This window comes from Vanacampus margaritifer, chromosome 4 (genome assembly GCF_051991255.1).
Source record: "Vanacampus margaritifer isolate UIUO_Vmar chromosome 4, RoL_Vmar_1.0, whole genome shotgun sequence".
NCBI classification, from domain to species: domain Eukaryota; kingdom Metazoa; phylum Chordata; class Actinopteri; order Syngnathiformes; family Syngnathidae; genus Vanacampus; species Vanacampus margaritifer.
This window is the reverse complement of record NC_135435.1, coordinates 30,016,862-30,037,629: the sequence shown is the minus strand read 5'-3', so window position 1 is coordinate 30,037,629 and position 20,768 is coordinate 30,016,862. Positions and strand designations below refer to the sequence as shown.

At 41.6% G+C, this 20,768-nt stretch overlaps 2 protein-coding genes across 4 annotated transcripts in view; both read left to right on the top strand.

Moving 5' to 3' along the window:
* Positions 1–6,434, top strand: part of LOC144050747 (AT-rich interactive domain-containing protein 3B-like) — a 79,884-nt gene extending 73,450 nt beyond the window's left edge. For both annotated transcript variants that reach the window (XM_077564316.1, XM_077564317.1), the window contains 3 exons: positions 245–526; positions 598–690; positions 1,747–6,434. In XM_077564316.1, the coding sequence (XP_077420442.1) occupies positions 245–526; positions 598–690; positions 1,747–1,943 (572 nt within the window). In that variant the 3' untranslated portion in view covers positions 1,944–6,434. The remainder of the gene's footprint in view (positions 1–244; positions 527–597; positions 691–1,746) is intronic.
* A 1,336-nt stretch (positions 6,435–7,770) lies between these two features.
* kif13ba (kinesin family member 13Ba) overlaps positions 7,771–20,768 on the top strand; it is a 38,842-nt gene continuing 25,844 nt past the window's right edge. For both annotated transcript variants that reach the window (XM_077563062.1, XM_077563061.1), the window contains exons 1-2: positions 7,771–8,410; positions 14,165–14,258. In XM_077563062.1, the coding sequence (XP_077419188.1) occupies positions 8,341–8,410; positions 14,165–14,258 (164 nt within the window). In that variant the 5' untranslated portion in view covers positions 7,771–8,340. The remainder of the gene's footprint in view (positions 8,411–14,164; positions 14,259–20,768) is intronic.

Sequence of the window (20,768 nt, the reverse complement as noted above, 5' to 3'; positions counted from 1 at the left end):
TTGTGTAGTGTGCGCGGTGTGGCGTGGGACTTTGAGCAGCCCAGTGTGCCTGGGGCAAACGTGAGAGCCTTGATTAATAACACGCTTCCCACGCCGCATTAACTTTGAAGACCCCCGTTGGCATGGCGAGGTTCCTGTTGAGGACTGTCATTACCACAGGAATGCGAACCCGCTGTCAACATTAGGAGAAGCAATCACGGTGCCGAGAGTAGCGATTGACAAGGTGATTTTCCTCCCATTCCAGATGAGCTGACTCCCTCCATCATGGCGGCCCGGCCCTCCATGGCCCTGGCGCTGGGGCACCAGCAGGTGGCGGGCCTGGCGCGCGCCGCCACGCTGGAGCAGCTCCGAGAGAAGCTGGAGACCACCGGGGGCTGCGTGGCCGAGGGTCCCGAGAGGAAGATGGCGCGTCTGGCCGAGGAGCAGCAGCGTCTCATGCAACAAGCTTTTCAGCACAACCTGCTGGCCATGGCCTCACAGATGCCCATGAACCTGCGCCTCGGAGCCCCCGCCGTCACCCCCAGAGGTCGGCAACCTCCCGCCGCTCATCACCAGACGGGAACAATGAATGAGCGGAGTTGTGTGTTTTTTTTCCAGACGAGAAGCAGCAGGACATGTCCCTGAGCATCTCCACCAATGGCAACGCCAGCATCACCGTCTCTGTGGAGGTCAACGGCACAATGTACTCAGGTGGGTGACGCCTTCGTTAACTTTTTGTCACAGGGTTATTACAGCTTTGGAATTTTCATTTTAGTTGATTTGTATTTCATATGTTTTTTTAAATTTAGTTAGTTTTAATTAGTTTTCAAGGTGGTTCTGTTTTAGTCATTAAAAAAAAGGCTTAATTTAAGTTCAGTTATTAGTTTCAGATAATTGTCTTTCTTTTTTTAAATGTGTATTACTTGTGCGCAATATTTAATAAACACAATGGATGAAAAATGACAAAATGAAATGAAAAAAGTAACGCATTTCTTACCTAGCGTTGCATTTCGGCTGAGTTAAATGAAAACGCAAGCAAGACGAGCCAAAAGTCAAGCACACAAATTTGTCATCGAGAAGCGACGTCATCTGAAGGTGCTTTTCTATTGGCTGCTGCTCGATGACGTCACTTCTGTGTGACACTTTCAAACGTCCTTATTCCGGTTGATATTGAAATAAATATACTTCAAATCACATTTAAAATCATCCCTAAACGCTCATGTTTTAAATTAATTAGACTAAAACGAAGGACATTTTTCGCTCTAATTATATTTAGTTTTGTAAATGTAGTTTGTTAGTTTTTGTTTTTTTAAAAAGCATTTTTATTTTATTCTGTTAATGAAATTGTTTTTTTAATATTTTTTTTGCCCCGTTAATTTTCATTAACTAATACTATCTTGCGTTTGTCACAAAAAGTAACATTGTGTTCTATATGTATTCAAGTTCTCCTTTATAAAATCCAGATTTGCATTTTTTCTGCCAAATAAAGACAGACAGACAAAAAAGGAAGTGGTTGGACTTTCTGCTTCAGACGAAAACTCTTAGATAGCAGCAAAGTGCAAGTTGAGTCTAAACGTAGTTCAAATGCAAGGAAAAAAGCTAAAAGTTAGCAGAAAAAATACTTTCACAACTAATGTGTTCAATGCGCCATTTTTGGTTTTGTTTGAAGTTTCCCACGGACAACGAAAAGCAGAGCAGTATTAAAGTGTCGCGTCTTACGTTGCAAGCGGCCATTTTGTTGATGTGCTGATTTGTGGCGTGTTCCAGGAACTCTGTTTGCCCAGAAGGCCGGGGGCTTGCTGGGGCCCACCGTGTCGGCAATGTCGGCCGCCGCCTCAGCCTCCACCAGCGCCGGCTTTGGCTTCTCGGCGCCCGCGAGACAGACCCTCAGCCCCACGTCCTCTTCCTCCTCCTCTTCCAAGGGGCCCGGTTCGGCCGAGCCGGCTTCCAACGGGTCTCCCTAACCGGTCCCTTTCTGATGGGCGGCGCCCCCCCCCCTCCCTTTCACCCCCCCTTAACATCCCCTCTCTCCCCCAGGCCCCAGCCCAGCATGAATATTCTGTCCCGTGAGAAAGATTACAGACTGTTGCACAACAAATACCTCATAAAGCCTGTCCACCTCTTGGCTGTCCAATCATGAACACAAAAGCCCGAGAATAGAACATGACAACACAACTATGCATTTCACACACACACATAAACTCATGCTAGACACAATCAGCGCAGCCAAAAACCCACTGACAGGCATCGTCACAACTGAACTTGAAAATCTTTTTTTTTTTTGTTGCCATTTTGTCGTCTTTATTTTTGATTTTGTGTTTTTAGAGTGTTTTTTTTTTTTTTTTGCGCTCTTTTTACATACCTCAAATCACCCAACCTGCAGTGGTGTCTTTTTACCTCAGGAGCTTGATCATATTTAACCTCAATTATTTTTCTATGCTGTTTTTTTTTTTTCTTTCTTTCTTTTTGAGTCGGGTATTTTTTCCTCAAGCGGAGGATGGGACGCCGTAGATCGGCACGGGTGATTGAAAGAAAAGAAAATACCTCACGGTCCTTCTCGTTGAAGAGGGGCGGGGGGGGGGGGGGCGGCTCACGTTGGAAATGTGCGACGGAACAGATGGGACGCTGCCCCCCCCACCCACACGTTGGACCATCCTCAAAATAGAAAATGGCGTCCCTCTCTCAGGAAGTTGGGGAGAGAAATCAAACGTGCTCCCGCAGATGAACGGAAGAACTTGAAAAATACCTCATGAGACTCTCCGAGGAGAGCTACATTGCATATACCTCATTGGGCGGCCATGATGGAAGACATCCCCGGCCGCTATCAACCCCCCCAAGAAGTGTGAACTGACAGACAAAATGGCTGCTGCTGCTGGTGGTTTTTGCAACACACACCTCAATGCTCTTGTTTTTGTTTTGTTTTTCCAGTTGTTCCACTTTTCCGGGGGGGTCTTTTCACAATTAGGCCTCGGCTCGGAATGTCGTTAAGGGTGTTTCTTAATGCATGCGTACAATCACTTGAAGTTGAACTGATTTTTAGCCTCAGTTTGTTATTGCACAGCTACTAGATACCAAAAAAAAAAAAAAAAAGAGTGTTCGCTGTTGGTTCCTAATTTAATGTACGAGGCTTTCATGCGGAGAAAAAAGTATATATTTTTTTTCTGAACACAGTGAGGGCTGGGCTACTTCTTCCCAAAAGGTGGGGGAGGAAGCAACCAATATGCCGAACAGGGACTAAATAGTCGCATCAGAGCTGTCGCAGACTTTTACGCAATCAAGCCAAACACGTGACATCAGTGAAGCATCTGATGTACAAAATGATTGTAGGACAATTGCTTTCAACAAAGACCACATCCTGCAATTGGATTCTTACGACTAGATTAGCATGCTGCACTCAAATGTGTCCCGGCATTGCAAAATACAGTTGCAACTTTTTCGGTAGGTGTCAAATTGTCAGGTTGACTTTTTACACTGAAGCATTGTGGATATAGGCGGGGAAAATACTGCCATTAGTAGATGTTTTGCGAACGATAGAATCAGCATTTATCTGCCTTTGATGCAGAACCCAGTCTAGGCGGGATAATTGAATCAAATCGAATCTGTGAGCGACAACATGACATGAAAAGTGTTTGTCAGCTGGAAAACTTTTAGACAGGTGGCGTTCCGCCTCTGCTACCTCGAACCCCCCCCCCCCCCCCCCATTTCATTCAGAAGAGCATCCCAGAAAAAGGTGTTCACACATTTTCCATAGACGACATTGGCGCGTCCGAGTTATAACAGAAGCATTTATCCGCTTTCTCAACAGAAACAAGTGAAGGCAGGACAGAATGAGTTTGATGACATCATTGACAACAGGGCGGGAGAAGTGGGTGCCACGCGTGAGAACTCCACACTTGTCCTGGCATTCCTTTACACACAGGCGGCGGGCGTTATGCATCTGTTCCTGCTCTAAAGCTAAGTGGTCATCAGCACAGTTGACTTTGTCCAATTGGTAATAAACAGAGGCGTAAAAAAATCCCATCTTAAGTGTAAAAGGGGCTTGCTTGATGATGAGCCGTTTTATTCATCGTCCTTCCAGTGTTCTATTGTCTTAGTAGTGAGGAAAAGAAAAGAACGTACTAGTAAATGGACCTTAAACTAATAACTGCTCACGCATCTTCCCATAAGCGGGATTCGGAATTTTCCCCCGTTTAGTTTCCACCTTGCGAATGTCACAGTGTGTCCTGCAGAGGGCAGCATTGTCCCATAGAGACTCTGTATATTGTACTACTAGTGACCATTGCTAGACGCTGCCTTAAAACATGTCTGTATTAAATTAATCATTTTTTTAAGGTGGACATAATGCAGACGTCACATTAGTTTGCTATTTATTATGTCTTTTTCTCTACCTAATGGATCTTGTAACTACATGCATCCTTTAGGGCGGCTTTACTCAAAATCTTTTTGGCCAAGAGATGACTATTTAGTGTGTGTGTGTGTGTGTGTGTGTGTGTGTGTGTGTGGACGGATGTGTGTGTGTGGACGCGCGAGAGCAAGTTCAGCTATGTATGGTATGTAACATACATTAGCATCTTTGGATTTCATGCGGGTCCAGTCTGATTGCTGATTAAGCACCCGGTTCGCTGACAATCCAAAAAGCCGCTTAGGCATATTATCCCGTTTTCTGCAATTTTATCTCGAAAACTTTTTGATAGCTGACGTGTTGCATGCTAATGTGCAGTAGCACACGAGGTCACAGCATCATTCGTGTTGCTACAATGTCCTTTTTGCGGACAATCGGACAAAGATGTCTCTTTGACACGTTCTGGGATTTGAACTAGCAACTCTTAACACTAGCTGCATAGCTCATTCAGTGCCAGCCCCGGTTCAAATGAATCTTTGACGTCTATAGCCGTCAATGGCAGTCAATGACCTACTGGGTGCTAATGTTATCATTATATCAGCCTGATCAAGTTTTGCTACATACCTTAGCGTCATTAGCATTGCTGACAATCCCTCAAAAAGACACTAGAATCTCTTTGACTTTTTGGGTTTTTAACTAGCAACTACACCCACTAGCTTACTTGCTACGTGCTAATGTTTAAGTCATTATTTGTTCTACAATACACCTTTGCATAATTAGTACTGGCATACGTCAGTTTGCTGACAATCCCCCCAAAAGCCACTAAAATCTAAACTGCTCCTGCTAGCTGACTTGCCGCGCGCTAATGTTTGTTATATTTGTCATGCAACTTACCGTAGCATCATTAGCTTTCAGGAGTTTTGCTCCTAAAAGTTCCCACCGCTGATAGTGGCTCATTTCCACTTTCCGGAATTTTAACTAGCAACACTTCCCGCTAGCTGACTAGCAGGTGCTAATGTTCACAACAACGATTATACCTTAGCATCATTACTATTTCCCAATAAACACCAAGATTGTTGACAATCCTCTTAAACGCTACAAGCCTCTCTTTTCCATTTTCTTACGATGCCAACTAGCAACCCTTCTCACTAGCTGACTTGCTAACGTTTAAATGGCGAATGTGTACAAGCACAAGTGAGGCCACTTTTCGCAGACTCTGCGAAACTGTCACTTATATTAGAAGATAGCTAGCATTAACGTTCAAGGCTAGCTAGCTGAGCGAATGAGATTATCGTAATATTTCTGGCGTTGCATAAAAAGTGGTAAAAAAATCCCCCCTAACCCCTTCTTAACACCACAATACCTCAACGCGGCGAGCGTGAACGCTAAAGGTAAACATCAAAGAAGGAAGCCGTGCCGCCGCTTGGCTTGAATACTACTTAAGACTGACTTTTTGCTCTTGCATTTTGGGAGTTTTTGTTTGTTTTTGTGGTCAGCAACTGCAGCCGAGCTTACTGTCGCTCGGGAAGCTGTCAAGTTCTGCACATTTGAAAGAAAAAAAAAAAAAAGATTAAATGTGGGGGAGTTAATTGAGCTTTGAGATTGTTTATGAACTAACCTGATCTTTGTTTAAATAAAATGTTTAAAAACCAAAAAAAGATATTAAATGGGGAAAAAAGCAGGCGCATTATGCAAAATGGTTATCAAATACCTCATTTATCAATTTTCTTTGATGTCGTCTTTGGCTTGTACAATGCTCCGTATATTCATTCAACTGTGGGGTTTGTGCATATTTTTGTACTGTTATTATTACACGGATGTGATGATGATGATGTTGATGATGATGATATGACTTCTATATAAATATATTATAGATTTTTTTTTTTCTCTTTGATTCAAACAACAACAAGGAAAAAAGAAGAACGTGGACAAAAAATGGCGGTGAATGCTTGTTAAAACGTTTGTTTTTTTGTGCTGATTGTATTTAAGAGGAGCACTTTTTGGCAAAGTGGTTTTCACACATTCACTTTTGTTCATATGATTAGTAATATAAAGACGTGGTTCTCAGGGCTTTAAACTTGTATGTCATGATAAAGTTTTACTTTATATCTTACTTCCTGGCCTGTCTTTGTTATTTAAAACACACACACACAATTGCATATGTGTCCTATACTCCAGACATTTCCCATTTGATGGACAGCTGACTTGTGAGTTTATTTTTAGGTTTACTTTTAATTATTTCTAATAGCGTAATGCTTTTTATCCATTTTTTTCCGTTTTATTTCATGGCCACCTGCTGTGGGCTCAGCTAACCAATCACGGCTTAGCCTCACAAAACACGTGAGCTGTGATTGGTCATTTCCTGAGCTGAGCAACTGTGATGTTCTTTCAATCAACCGCAAGTGGCAAAATGGCCGCCCTCTGAAACTGCCAAAAACAAGTAGATGCCATCGTGGTGTCTTGTTGGAGTAGACAAGGAAATTGGAATTGCTTTTGTAAAAAATAAAATAAAACATAAACGACTAAATGACTTTGGTTTGCATGGACTGAGGTCTACTTGTTTCATTTTAATGTGGTAAAATTGTTCTCAATATTGGTAAACTGGGCTCAGTATTTTCTCTCTCTAAATGAAAAATATGTAAAATATAATGCATTATAACCTTTTCAGGTGATGTCTAAACCTTTGACTTTGCATAAGTTGCCGTTCACCAACTAATAAGAAGCCAATAGGCCATTTTCACAACAGGTTTCTAATTGTTTTTATTTCCAAGGATTTCCAGATTTATACCACTAGGGGGAGCGCGAGATGTAAAAATTAATTTAAACGAGACCTCAGTCCAATGTAAACAAAAGTGACTGTCCAACAGAGTGGGTAAAAAAATAATAATCATGTATCTACCACAAAAGCACCACTTATATTTGAAAACGTCATTTAATAATGCTTTAGTGGGTAAAGTGTTTGTGCGTGTGTGCGAGTGAGCGCGTGAACGTGACGTTATATTTTCCCTTATTTTGAAATCCCCCACAGGAAGTGTCACGTTTCTTCACGTGACGGCATAAATGTTGTTTGCAACAAACATCTCTGTCCATATCGCGTAGCCCTTTCATATTTATTCGTACAAGTTCATATAAGCTACACGGAGGTTTTTGTTAGCTGTCAGTATTCGCGTATGACGTCATCTTTTGAGGTGAATGCCGCTCAACCCCCACACATCTTGAAATGACACTCATGTTCGAAATCTCTTAATTGACTAATGATCTGGTTGGCTGAGCAGCTGATTAAATTTGGACCAGATATACTTAGGTCAGGTATATATCCGTACTTTAAAAATTGTGTTAGACAAAAAAAAAAAAAAAAAAAAAGTCTGACCATGCTTTTATTTTGACGTATTTGAGACCTCACCCGGAAGTCCGAACGCTGAAGCTGGCGTGTAGTCTGACACACAAGGTGGAGGAAGAGGAGGGCATTAACGCGTTCGGGAATGCCGTGAAGACCATCGCCGGGCGGGCGGTGCTTTTTTTCCGCTCCTCCATGTTTTTTTTAACGGTGCCAACTAACGGGATGTCTCATCCGCGGCTTGTTTATCGCAAAGCGACTTTCGCCAGGAGATGTCAGCGGGGAAATGAGCAACAATGACCGCATTCCCGGCTCGGCTGAGCGACTTCGGCGTCTCCTCCTCAGCTCGGTTTGGCTAGCGTGTTTTTTTTGCCTGTCAAATTAGCTTCTGGTATGCTAAGGCGGTTAAAAAAGCCCTCTTAGCCATTTTTATTATTATTAAAGTCTTCATTTTTAGCCTGGGTGGATTTACTATGAGCAATAGAAGAAATTGAGTGGCGGTGGAAGGCTTCCTGTGAGATATCCCCCCCCCAGCACACACCCGTGGTCATGCCCGGTGTGTGGAGCAGAAGAGCCGGGCGAAGCTAGCTGGCTGCTAGCGGAACGTCCAGCGGTGGTTTCAGTTTTTTGAATGATCGTGACGCCCAGGAAGAGCTGATCGGCTCGGCTAAAAACAGTCAGCATGGTCGAGCCCAGCTTGGACGACTCCAACGTCAAGGTGGCGGTCCGCGTTCGGCCCATGAACAGGAGAGGTGAGCGACACTTCCGTTAGGGGGGGGACGCGTCCGTTTATATCTGCAACCCGCCGTCAGGGTGGATTCGCTAGTGGGCAACGTGTCAAAATGATTACTTCCCTAAAGGAGGTCATCGGTGTTTCTTTTTTACTTTGTTTTAATTTACATATGCAGTTATGACAATTTAACGGTGGGCAGGATGTTGCCGTCACATGGTTAAGATCAGCATTTCCCAGCCAATGCACAGATTATAAATATATATATATATATATATATATATATATATATATAATAAAAAACACCACAAAAAAATGCCCCAAAGAAGAGTGGAAGCAGGTTATGTCGTCTATAAATATTTAATTGTTCTTCCTGTCACTGTACGTGGTACATTGATAGGTGACAAGCAAACAGTATTTATTGGAAACAAATAATTTGCTACTAATGTATTGTGGCACAATAGTTGAGGAATCACGTTTTGAAAATAAAAGGTGAAAATGCTGTGTCACCAGCAAAAATGACATGATAACTCTCCATAGAAAGGGAAACCATTGAGTTGCATTTGGGACCATAGTTCGGCTTCAAAACAGTTTTTCCACATTGGAAATAGTGGTAATGATCCATTCTAGGTTCAAACTGTGGATATCGTTAAACCTCTATTGCAACATTTTAACATTCTGAGCAATCACTCAAGTATAAAACGGGCCACATGCATGTCAAGCTCATGTATTGTGAACCCAATCATACATACCACAAGTGATTCCAAGTCACTGTTGTGACAGATTGATCAGGTTGTCAGAAAAAGCTGTCTTTGAAGCCTTATCATAAAGGTCACACACAAAAAAGCTAACGGGTCTGAACCTAACATGTTAGTCATGAAATGGACCAATAGATGCATTATGGGAAATAAAATTGGGAAGCAAAAATGCTATAAAAAAACTAAACTGTCACAGTGATATTGAAATTCCCAGCCCTCCCCAGTAAAGCTTAGGTCTTGTTCTCACATTCTGCTGGCCGTTATGACTCACTGTGCCAGCTCAGCTAGTCCTGTTCCGACGGGACCAGTGGCCAAAATGTCACAATATGTCACCCGTGGCTTTCCGAGTAAGGCAGCGACCATATTAATGGAATGTTCCACCTCTTTTTATAGGGGTGTTAAGTTATGCCAACATTTTACATCACACGCGGTAACAGAACAAAATGCAAAACAGAGCACATGAACCCTAATACATTTCAAAGGAAATATAAAACAAGATAGCTGTAAATTATCCTAAAAATGAAAGATCCTCAAATGTACAGTACATTAAAAAAAAAAAGAAGACAATTGACGAAACTATTCTTTAGAAAAGTGAAACGAAGGATGTAGATGAATGCAGTAACAGTTGAGACTGAAATATGATGCTATAAAACCATTATGGCCACTTGCTAGAGGCAGAGCCACACTGTGTTTGTTAACGGCGCAGGCGTGTGGCTAGAACAAGCGACAGTTACACTTCCTGTCGGCAATGTCTACCAAAAATGATCAGAAAATGTACTGGTTAAAATAAAAATAAAATCAATTTTTTTCCCCCCACAAAAATCTGATTTACCATTTTAATATTTTTTTCCCTCTGCTTTTGTTGTAGAAAAAGCAAATGACAGTGAAATTGACAGTGAAGTTTTTTCCCTACAGCATTAACTTAACTGTACAAAAACCATAGAAATAAATGACTTTTTTTCTTTACAGATAATGAGAAAATAAATGCTTCTATGCCACCCCACACAATCGATTATTGATGATCATACTTTAGTGATCTTACCATTGGCAAAATATTGCCATTGGACCATGCTGTTGACTCTGCAGCTTCCGGCTGTAGTTTGCAGCACCACCTGTTGTTTTAACATAGACTTGCCAGCAGCCTGCAAATGCATTTGGATGTGTGCTATAGTGGCTCTTTTATTTTTGTATTTATTATTAAAAGTGTCTAACAGCAATGAAAAGCAAAACACGGCTGACACACGACCGCTAGTAAATCGGCAGCAACAGCTGCTGGCAGGCCAGCGCAGATGACACTTTTAATGCCCGCCGCGCCCCCCTTTTTGTCTTCATTAAATCACATCGGCTGATTCACGCCGCCGTGACTGGCCAGCTGCCAACGCGGGCGTCACTTGAAGTCGAGGAGGAGGGCGTCATTGTCAGCCGGGCCCGGGCGAGTGACTGAGTCAATGTGTCTAGACATTCCTGCAGTGCATCTCGCGCAGTCACCGGTCTTAAATCAAGCTGCGAGGAAGACGGTCACGAGGGAAGACCGGTTGGTGACCGCTCGGACCACGCGTGTTGTCCAGCTACTATTGCTTGGTAGATGGGAAAGTTTGAGCAATTTGACCCTTTTTTTTTTCTTCTTAAATATCGGTAATAATCTGTGTGACGGGCATAACCATCGAGTGTGCAGTGATTTCTGTAATGCCCCGAGCTCCATGGCAGTACGCATCGACGTTGCCGTCATTGGTGGCCGACCAGCGTGCACTGTGGGCGGGCCAACCGACACGAAACCCCGGTCTCCTCGGCTGCTTCTCTTCGAATGCAAGGCGCGCTAAATGTGCCGCCTGCTCTCTCTGAAGTTAATGATGAGAGACCAGCAGCAATTTTTTTTTATTTTTCCTTCTTGTCTGAGCAGAGAGGGGAGGGGCGAACAGTTACGCACACAGGTGGGAGGGGAAAACGGATTATTAGCATTTCCATTCATTTCAAGGGGAAAGAGGATTTGAGTTATGAGCATGGTCTTGGAACAAATTAAACTTGCATCTCGAGGTGTCACTGTAGCTTGTGGGCACCCTAAGAATGATTATTATGAAAAAGGCATGCTAAAAGACATGGACTTTCATTTGATTGATTTCTATTTATGGACTCTTTCTTTTTTTTTTTCTTCTTCTTCTTCATAAAAGTACAGTACTGTAATTTTGACTATTAGTGTGTTACCTTAGGTGAGTGATAGTCTAGTGTGTGTTCCAACTTACATAGGACATCTCGTTACGACATGGACTGCAATTTAAGTGTGGCCGAGAGATGTACAAGTTTTTTGTTTGTTTTTTGTTAGCGGGTCTGTCTTATATTATAGATATGCTCAATAGTCTGGAAATTAGGATATGTTCCCTTGAAATAGTGAAAAGGGAAAAGCTCATTGTTCACTCACCATTTCAATGGCTATTATATTTTTTTCCTGCCTATGAAAAGTGTTTAGAGTAAAGTCCAAACAGTTCACTCATTGATTTTTCCAGTGACGAATCTTTCATTAGCGCTCTCGTGACTCGTGCTATTTTCTCCTAAAAGCATACTTTCTGTTTAAAAGGGAATAATTGCAAGTTATTAGCGGTAACTGTAAATGTGACTTCGCTGTCCAAGAAGAATTGCACGTGGCAGGAGACTCGGCGGCTTATGAAGCCTGTAGTTGACAGTTCAGCGGAAGGCAGTGGAAATGACTTTGGAAGCAACAGCATCAGCCGTTGCCACGTTTCCACACCGGAACGCTTCTGACTGAACGGAGCTTCTGTCTTAGTGTCAAAACACTTTAAAGAAGGGAGAAAAAAAGAAAGAAAAAGCTGCAAAGAAGGTTGCAGTTGAACCTCCCAAGTTGAAGACGTTGACCTGCAAAAAAAAAACAAAAAAACAACTCAAATATTCCATATATTATATATGGGATGAATAATCGTTGAATAAAAATTAATTATAAAGACCTATTCAAAATGAGTTTGTTAAATCAATGATTTATGCATACCCCCAAAATGTTAATTTTACCCATGTTTGTATGCCGTGTGGCAGCCGTGGCTCGGGTTTGTAGAGACGGTCGTTCAGTAACCGCCCAGTCATGTGTCGTCGTGTCCTTGGGCAAGGCACTTCACAGTTCACACACATTGCCTCCAGTGTTACTCACGCTGGTGTATGGAAGGTGCGAATGTTTGGCGGTGGTCGGCGGGGCCGTAGGCGCACACTGGCAGCCACGCTTCCGTCAGCCTGCCCCGGGGCGGCTGTGGCTACTAAAGTATCTTACCGCCACCGCGGTGTGAATGTGTGAGTGCACGAATAATGTATCCATTCCGTTGGAACGCATCTTTGAGTGTCTAGAAAAGCGCTACACAAATCTGATACATAATTATGTTATTATTATTGAATTTCGAAATTTGGCTAACCAGATTTTGTGAAAAAATTTCAGTGCCGAGTGGGCCGGATTAAAGAGCAAAGCTGGCCCACGGGCCATACTTTGTTCACCCCGGCGTTCACGTTTTCAACCCTCATTCATATAAAAATAATTAATACAAAGTGGAATAAAGACCTGTAAAATAAAGCAGAGCCACTGTCCTTTTGAAGACGTAATGGACAGGTGTTTGCAAAACAAGACGTCACCTAGTGGTGTTGATTAGATTGGTATTATCATATTGTAGCGGCCATTTTGCAGTGTGTGGTTCATCCTCTTAAGATGCTCACTGATTTTCTTTAGTGTGCGACAATGATGACAATCATGATGATGGTTTGAACTCCCAAGTTTTGTTTGACTTTTGGAGGCACTTTTTTTCCTGGTATTTGTTTTTCATCTTCATTTTTGGGACAAGCAAACTTTTGGAAGTTCCCTTCTAATTAGATTCATTGTGTAAGTATTGGTCATGTTATTGGTAATAGTCACTAGGTGACCAGTTAAAAAGCTGAACAAGTTTCACATGCAAATTAGCCATTGCACAGTCTTGTTCATAAAGAGCGATTCAATCCAGGTCGAGGACGGCGTTGGTGTGGCGGGCAAAACGGGACAAAGGCAGGAAGGGAGTGATTTGGAGGGAATATTTGCTAATGTTGCGTAAGAGCCGCCGTGTTCCCATGGCCGTGGCCTTCGATGATCTGAGCGGCGGCCAATCGGCTTCCCGACTTTTGACCCGAGCTCCCTTGTCGTTACGGCGATGCAGGAGAGAAACGGCCAATGGAAAGTGGAAGCCGGTCTCCATTTACATTAACCGTGATTTCTCTCGAGCATCCGGTCCAAAAAAAAAAAAAAAAAGCATTAAGGCTTATCACTCCAAAACTACAGGTGTTTTTCCTGCCTAAACACATTTAGAAAGTCATTAGCATCTGAGCTTGCTCATGCACGTCTCGCATGCTTTGAAACAGGGAGATTTTAATAGAGTGGGGAGATTGTCTATTTAAATCCATTGCGGGATGAATCAGACATTGAAATCTGCAGTGAATTCCAGAGGAAGGTGCGCTGAATGGGAGGGAAAAGACTCCCACCTCTATTTCTTATCAACTAGCAAACAGAGCAACACTTAAGAGTTTAATTATTGGGCTTTAAATATGACATCATTCTGTGTTTCATTACGTTTTGGTGACCCCGTTGTTTGTATACATACATGAAGCAACATTAGGACCACTTCTGCTGAGCTGTTGATGACCGTCCTGGTGTTCATTATGAAACAAACCGTTCAGGGTCATGTCAGCTGTGTGTCCTGCTCTATTGATTAACTTGGTGAAAAAAAAAAACAACTTAACGCAAGGTAAAAGGTCATTTTGCAGATTCTGCCCTTCCATTTCCCGAGAAGATGTTCCACAGTTACAGCATTAAATTAGACACAGCTGATCTTGAAACGTAACACTGCAATCATTGTTTGGGTGTCACATGAAAATAGATGACTACAAATTGTGTCTTCCAAATCCGCTCCTAATTATATACTGTCTGAGTGTACAGCTTAGCAACGGCATCTGAATCCAAAGAGTCTTCATCTTAGCAGCTTGTGCTCCCGTTCTGTCCACAGAAAAGGAATTAAACACCAAGTGTGTGGTGGAGATGGTGAAGAACCAGACCGTCCTCCATCCTGCGATGGCCAACCTGGGCAAGGGCGACTCCAGGTATGTCCAGTTTGTTGCTTGCTGGTTGGACTCCACTCATTCATGTCATTGTGTCATGGTCAGCTTTGTGTGGAATGCAGCCTTGTCGTCACCATGCAGCAGTTGGCAGGAAATGCACAAATCCTGTGAATGGAACGAGCACAAATGGGCTTGCTATATTTTAGTTAAAGAGATTCTTGACTCATTTTTGCCATATTCTGCAGTAAGAAGTTAATATTTTGTCTAGAATTAATTGAATCCACTTGCTGTTGACTGAAAATGACATCACAGGCGCTCAAAGCTCAGGTGCAAAGTACCAACCAATCACGGCTCGGTTTGCGTATGTCACATGACCAAACCCAGAAAACAGGTTAGCCGTGATTGGTCGTTACTTGACCTCTGAGCACCTGTGATGTCATTTTCAGTCGACGGCAAGTGATAAAATGTGTTTTTAAAGGTATTACTTTTACATGAAAAATTGTGAAGTTGTCAAAGTAATTATAGACAAATGATTAACTTCTGAACTGCTAAAAGTGGCTAAATGAGTCAAATATCCTTTTAACACATTCACTCCCAGCCATTTTCACTGAAGTAACCCCCTTCGCTCCCGGCGGTTTTACTGGATTTTGCAAGGCCCACAGAATATTATGTTCTATTGCTATAAAAACATGGAACCTACCAAAATAAATATTAGTCTCTTCTTTTATCAGGGAAAAAAAAAGTATATTTCTATTCTGTTTCCGTTTTGCAGCAATTAGCCTAAGAATATAGCTAAGTTTCATCATTATTCACAAATCTGTTTAGAACTGTGGGAAAACAGATTTTTTTTCCCAACATGGCCCTGGTTGATCTCTTGTACTCTGCTGCCACCTGCTGGCCGTTTTTGTAACCACTACCATTGCTTCACCCGTGTTCTGCAGTTCAAAGGCTGCATCAAAGCATTCTGTATGAAAATGTATAATATATATCTTTGGGACACTTAAAACATTTAAAATAGAACGTATTTTTTACGTTTTTGGGAGCAAATGAGTTAAACAGTAAATTGAGACAAGCTCATCATTGTTTTAATATTTATACCTTTTGGGACATTTTTGTCTGTGGCCCGTGAGATTGTTCTCATGTAAAATAGCGGCTTAATAAAGTTTGGGAAACAGGTCTGGTAAGATGTATGATACCCGTTTTTCCCTCATTGTGCCGTCAGTATTCCGGTAATCGCCCGTCCCCCATTGCCCCCCCGGTATGCACTTGACAGCCTTCTGCCAATGCAGAGATATTTTTACAACAGCCGCAAAAACTCCGAAGGGGTCATTTTAGTTTAATCACCCCTGCGTCCCTAATGAGATTGCTAAATCAACAGCCCGACGACATATTCTCCATTCGGAGCAAATCATCTGTGTCAGAAGAAAAGATCTCGTGACTGGTGGAACAGACTGAAAAAAAATAAATAAATAAGGGAACGAGGTCGAGTTTGAGGCCTCGGCCTGGAAAAAAAAACAGGCCAGACAATTGCTCATAAAAAAAAAAAAAAGATGGACTCTACTCAGTTGGTCATTCGCCCACCGCCTTAGCTTCCTCACTTTTTTTTTTCTTCAAGTTTTTCGTTTCTGCGGCAACAACACCCGGGTGGGGGGGGCTGTTTAGGTTAACTCCGGGGTCGACTCCAGCGACTGTGAAGCCCCTTTCCTCCAGCGTTGCAAGTCCACGGGCTCATTCACTGGAGCATCTGTCGACCATAAACTTTCCCCTGGTGACTTTTATATGGAGGCGTGAACAAGAGCCTGCCTGTAGTTTCTCCGGCTGCCTGTGGGGCTGACAAAAGGCCGAGGAAGCAGCGAGAGAGTGTTTGGCCTCGCCACGCAGATGCTTCTCAGTTTTTTTGTGTGCCTCGACAACATTTGCATAAAGGAAGGAAAAGGCTTAACCCGGCGTTTACTCACCAACAGGAAGTGGGGGACCGTGATGTGATGTTGCAGGTGCAGCTGCACCACCAAGATGGCTTTTTTGTTGTTGTCAATAATGGTGTCAATGGGATGTTTTCACTATTTCAAACGCAAATATCAGTTCAATAGCAAAGGCAAATAAATAAATAAATACTGTTGTATAATGTAAATAATGTTATTTTGAGAACCATTTTATTGTGCATATCTCAAAGGTCAAAATTAAATCTCAATACTGCATTGTGAGAAAAAACATTAGTAAGCAAATATATTTAAAAAAAAAAAATTATAGATAGCAATAAAATTTATTCTTTTTTATTTTTTATTTTTTTTAATTTTTTTTAGGAGAGCTCAGTATTGTTCATTCGATTTGACATCATCATTGCTCTCCTTTTTTTTTTGTAAAAATAAAAAATAAATAAAATGTTTGTTTTTTTTCTCTCTTTTTTTAAATATATATACATATATATATACATATACACACATATATATATTTTTTGTATGTGGGTGAGCATGTGCGTGCGTGCGTGTGCGTGCGTGCGTGTGTATTCATCAGTTCACCTAAAGCCCATTCAAAAAAAAATCCCTTACTAATAATATAATATAATAATAAATTGCCAAATGCAGAAACATCAATGTAAGTTATCACGATGTAGTGGCTCTTTATTTATAATAATAATAAATTTATTCTAATTCTGAAATAGGATGTCATAACTTGGTAGAAACATGATTTTTTTTTTTTTTTTTTTTTGCACCAAGCGCTGACTGACGTCACGTAATTATCCGATTGTGATGTCTGTGTGTGAACAGTTTCAACAATATTTATCCATGCAAATACTGTAAATGCCTTTTGGCTCCGATTGTCAATTTGCAGAAACCTGTCAGGTTTATTTTGATCCGTATCTCCTCTGAACCAGGAATTATTAACTTGAGTGGGCGTATCCTTGATTGGATACAAATAAACAGCTTTGCGACGACTGAGTTACATCTGGTGGGATTGTCCCAATGTTGTTTGAAAGGCCGTAAGCAAAAGCCAAGTGCTGATTCCCGCTCAGTAAGGTGCTTCCAACAAACAAGGTTACTGGTAGTTGGTGCCTGGCCGAGTGCCCTACAGTAAGTGCATTAGCACAGATTTGTTTTCTTTTGGACTTAGAGCCTATCATCATGTCCTGCGTAAATAGACTCAATAGGTCACGTAAGGCCGGTTCGTGTAATCCCACCGACAGACGCCAGTTTACAAACGAGAAGTGCAGTTTTGCCGCTAAATTGATTGAATTGTTCTTTGCTGGGATCAGTGACAGATAATTCTTCGAGATTTTAAACCATTGTCTTGTAGTTGTTTTGATGATAGCCATTTGTCAGGTGACATTAGATAACAAGTAGGACTGGGCCATTATTGACAATTAACTAATTTGCTCCCAAAAACGTATAAAAACGTTCTATTCTAAATATTTACACGGTCCCAAAAACCCATTTATATGTTTGTGGGTTTTTTTTTATGCGAGAGCATACAGAAGGCTTTGATGCAGCCTCTGACCTGAAGAGGACGCTTAAAGCAGTGGTAGTAAAAAATCCCCATTGTTTTAAACAGATTTGTGAATAATGATGAAACTTCGCTATATTCTAATTCTAATTGCTTCAAAACAGCGACAGATTAAAAAAAAATCTTGATGAAAAGAAGGGATTCTAATCTTTTTTTGGTAGCTCCCATGTTTTTATAGCATTAGAAGTGAACACAATATTCTGTAGGCCTTGCAAAATCAGTCAGAATCCAGTAAAACAGCCGTGAGCGAAGGGAGTTGCTTTAGTGAAAATGGCTGGGAGGGAGTTAATCAGGATTGTTTTTAATTGATATTAAAATCATGATTTATAAACACAATTTATTTTTTAATATAATAGCAATAAAAATACATAAATAAATGTAGGGATTAATAATTATTTGTATTTATTTATTTATTTCCTGAAAAAGTATGCTGGCGCTGATCCTTTTTCTCACCAATTAATATGACAACATTTGGGGCAGTCAATGAGCGTATATGAGCTAGGTACGCAGCAGCGCAACTTTTCTGTTAAGCACATGAGCGAATATGCCCCTAGATGCGCAAGAAGAACGCATTGTGGTGTCTCACCTCTGTTACGACTTACACGCCATCTCCTAAGTCCAAAAACGACGGGGTTGACAGAAAAATGGCGACGGCTCCATGCATGCAGCTGCCATCATTGCTACGCGCAGTGTCAGGTCTGCGCCAACTCTGCTTGGGTTGAACATTCCAGTCTCAGGCCTCCACTCCTCGTTCCTCCCCACGCAGCCGTGGATGGTACATTCCCAGCAGGGGGGGGGCGTGAGGGGTGGAAGAACAATGCAAGAACAGTGGCTAAAGGGGGGTGGAAGCAGCCATGCAGGAAGATATTTTCTAAATGACGGTGATGAGAGTGGAGGAGCAGGCCCACGGCTCTCCGGGACATCTAATTCTCGCTACTCATTTGGCGTCGGGCGTTGGGGGCGGGTGACGGCTTACCTCATTAATAGACGTACAAGGGCGAAGACGCGTCTTCTCATGACTTCGAAGCTGCCGCGACAGCTGTCATCACAGCAAACGTCAAAAACCTGCCACGGTCTGGCGTTGGTGTTTAAAAAAATAAATGTCAACAACGTGCCATTTTTATGAACACTTTGTACCAGTTGGACAATGTTCTTTGTGCTATCATAAAACATGTTTTTAGTAACATCTTAATTAAGGCCCTTCTGTTAGCAGTCAAAAAAAACATCAACCACGCATGTTTTTTTAATAACGGTTTATTTTAGAATAAAAAAAAGATATGATATGATAAGCGATATACTATTATTTCAGATTTTCACTGAGATGATGCCTCCTAAGATTTGTTGACATCTTCTGTGAGGACTGTTAGAAATCAAATTTGGTGTGACTTTTGAAGACTTTTTTTTAACACAGCGATGGCGTAAATCCAGGATATTTTTTTTTTTAAGTTTTTTTTTAATTTTTCTCAATTGTCTCTTTCTATAATCCATTGATCTCTGAAGATGATAAAGGAGCGCTAGTAGTTAGTTGCTCTCCCTTCCAATATTATTGCAACCGTGACAGTGAAACCAACTCCTTTTTGTTTTCACTGTAGCCTAAAAAACATTTTGGTCAGCAGATATGTATGAGACAAATGATCATTTAATTTCCTAGTATTTATTTACACATCTGGATCTAATACACACCTTAAAAGATTGTGTTTCACCCATGAGCAACGCTCTGGTTTTCATTGTGATTATACCTGAATTTGTAAAATAACAGTTGTTCCTTCCTTCTTCTCCCCCGATGCATTTTGCATTATGATTTGTTCACTGATTATTATTATTTTTTGTATTTTCCCCTGAGTTTTAATTTCATAGTCACTGCTAGCAGGTCCCTTGGCCCATCTGGCGCACATTTGGTGCTGGTGCCAGCCATGTACAGATAGAGCATTAAATATATTGAATATAAATTCTGATGTGTTTATGAGCCAAAAGGGAGGATTTGTAAGATTTGGTTTTGTAAAGCACGTCTGTTGAAATTGACATGTTAACTTAAAAAGTCCTTGACTTGAAACTTAAGGCAGCAGTCAGACATTGTTCTTCATTTTCAGGGGGCCAAATGAGATGTAGTTTAAGAAGCACGCACAGATGATTTTCACATGTTTTTTAAGTCTAAACCTTGACTCGTCAACAAAGAAATACTTGTGGTTGCTGAGGAATTTCCATCTGGAGTTTTGGTGTCAGGTTTTCATAAGATCAATCATTTTTTCTTCTTCTGCTGCTTATATGGTTTGGGGTCTGTGTGGTTGGTACGCAAATCGCATGAAGAATTAAGCCTACTGACCTAAGTAAAATCTACGGCAACTCTGCCAGAGCCCCTTTTTTCGTGGCCAACGCTCAAAACGGCCGTCAAACTTAGCGTCATGCTTTGCCCGCATTAGATGAGTTTGATACGGTCTGATTGGGGCTCATTTGGGGGAATTCGCGATTAGGAATTTGTCAAAGTGCAAACCTTGGAGCCATGCTGACTTCATGTTCAATTCTTGGAATGGGACCTTGAGAGATTTTTTTCTAACCTGTTATGGAAGACAATTATTTATCTTTTGAACTGGAGCCCAAAATGTCTTCAGTATGCAGTACAACAAAAACGAAGGAATTGACCTTACTGTTTATACATATACAGTATGTTTTAATAGTATATTCACAGCATCTTCCCCCTTTTAAATGTCACTTTCAGTTCTTATCATAACCTCGACCCAATAACCCCTTTGTGCCCCCTTTCCCCCTCCCGCCCGTCTGATTAAAAACTACCTCCAGCTATTCCAACCCATGTACAATCCTCCAGCCCCCACTGCTACCCTACCACACTGCCCTGCAGGTAGCATAAAACTTTGTTGTGACACATGACATGCAGTCAGGAAGTAAACAAATGCATACGCACACACACACACACACACACACACACACACACACACACACACGAAGGCCAATTAAATGTTTGCCGAGTGTCTCGAGCTATTTTTGTTCTCATCTTCAAAAGGCACATGATTGCGATTGTTTGCTATAAATAAG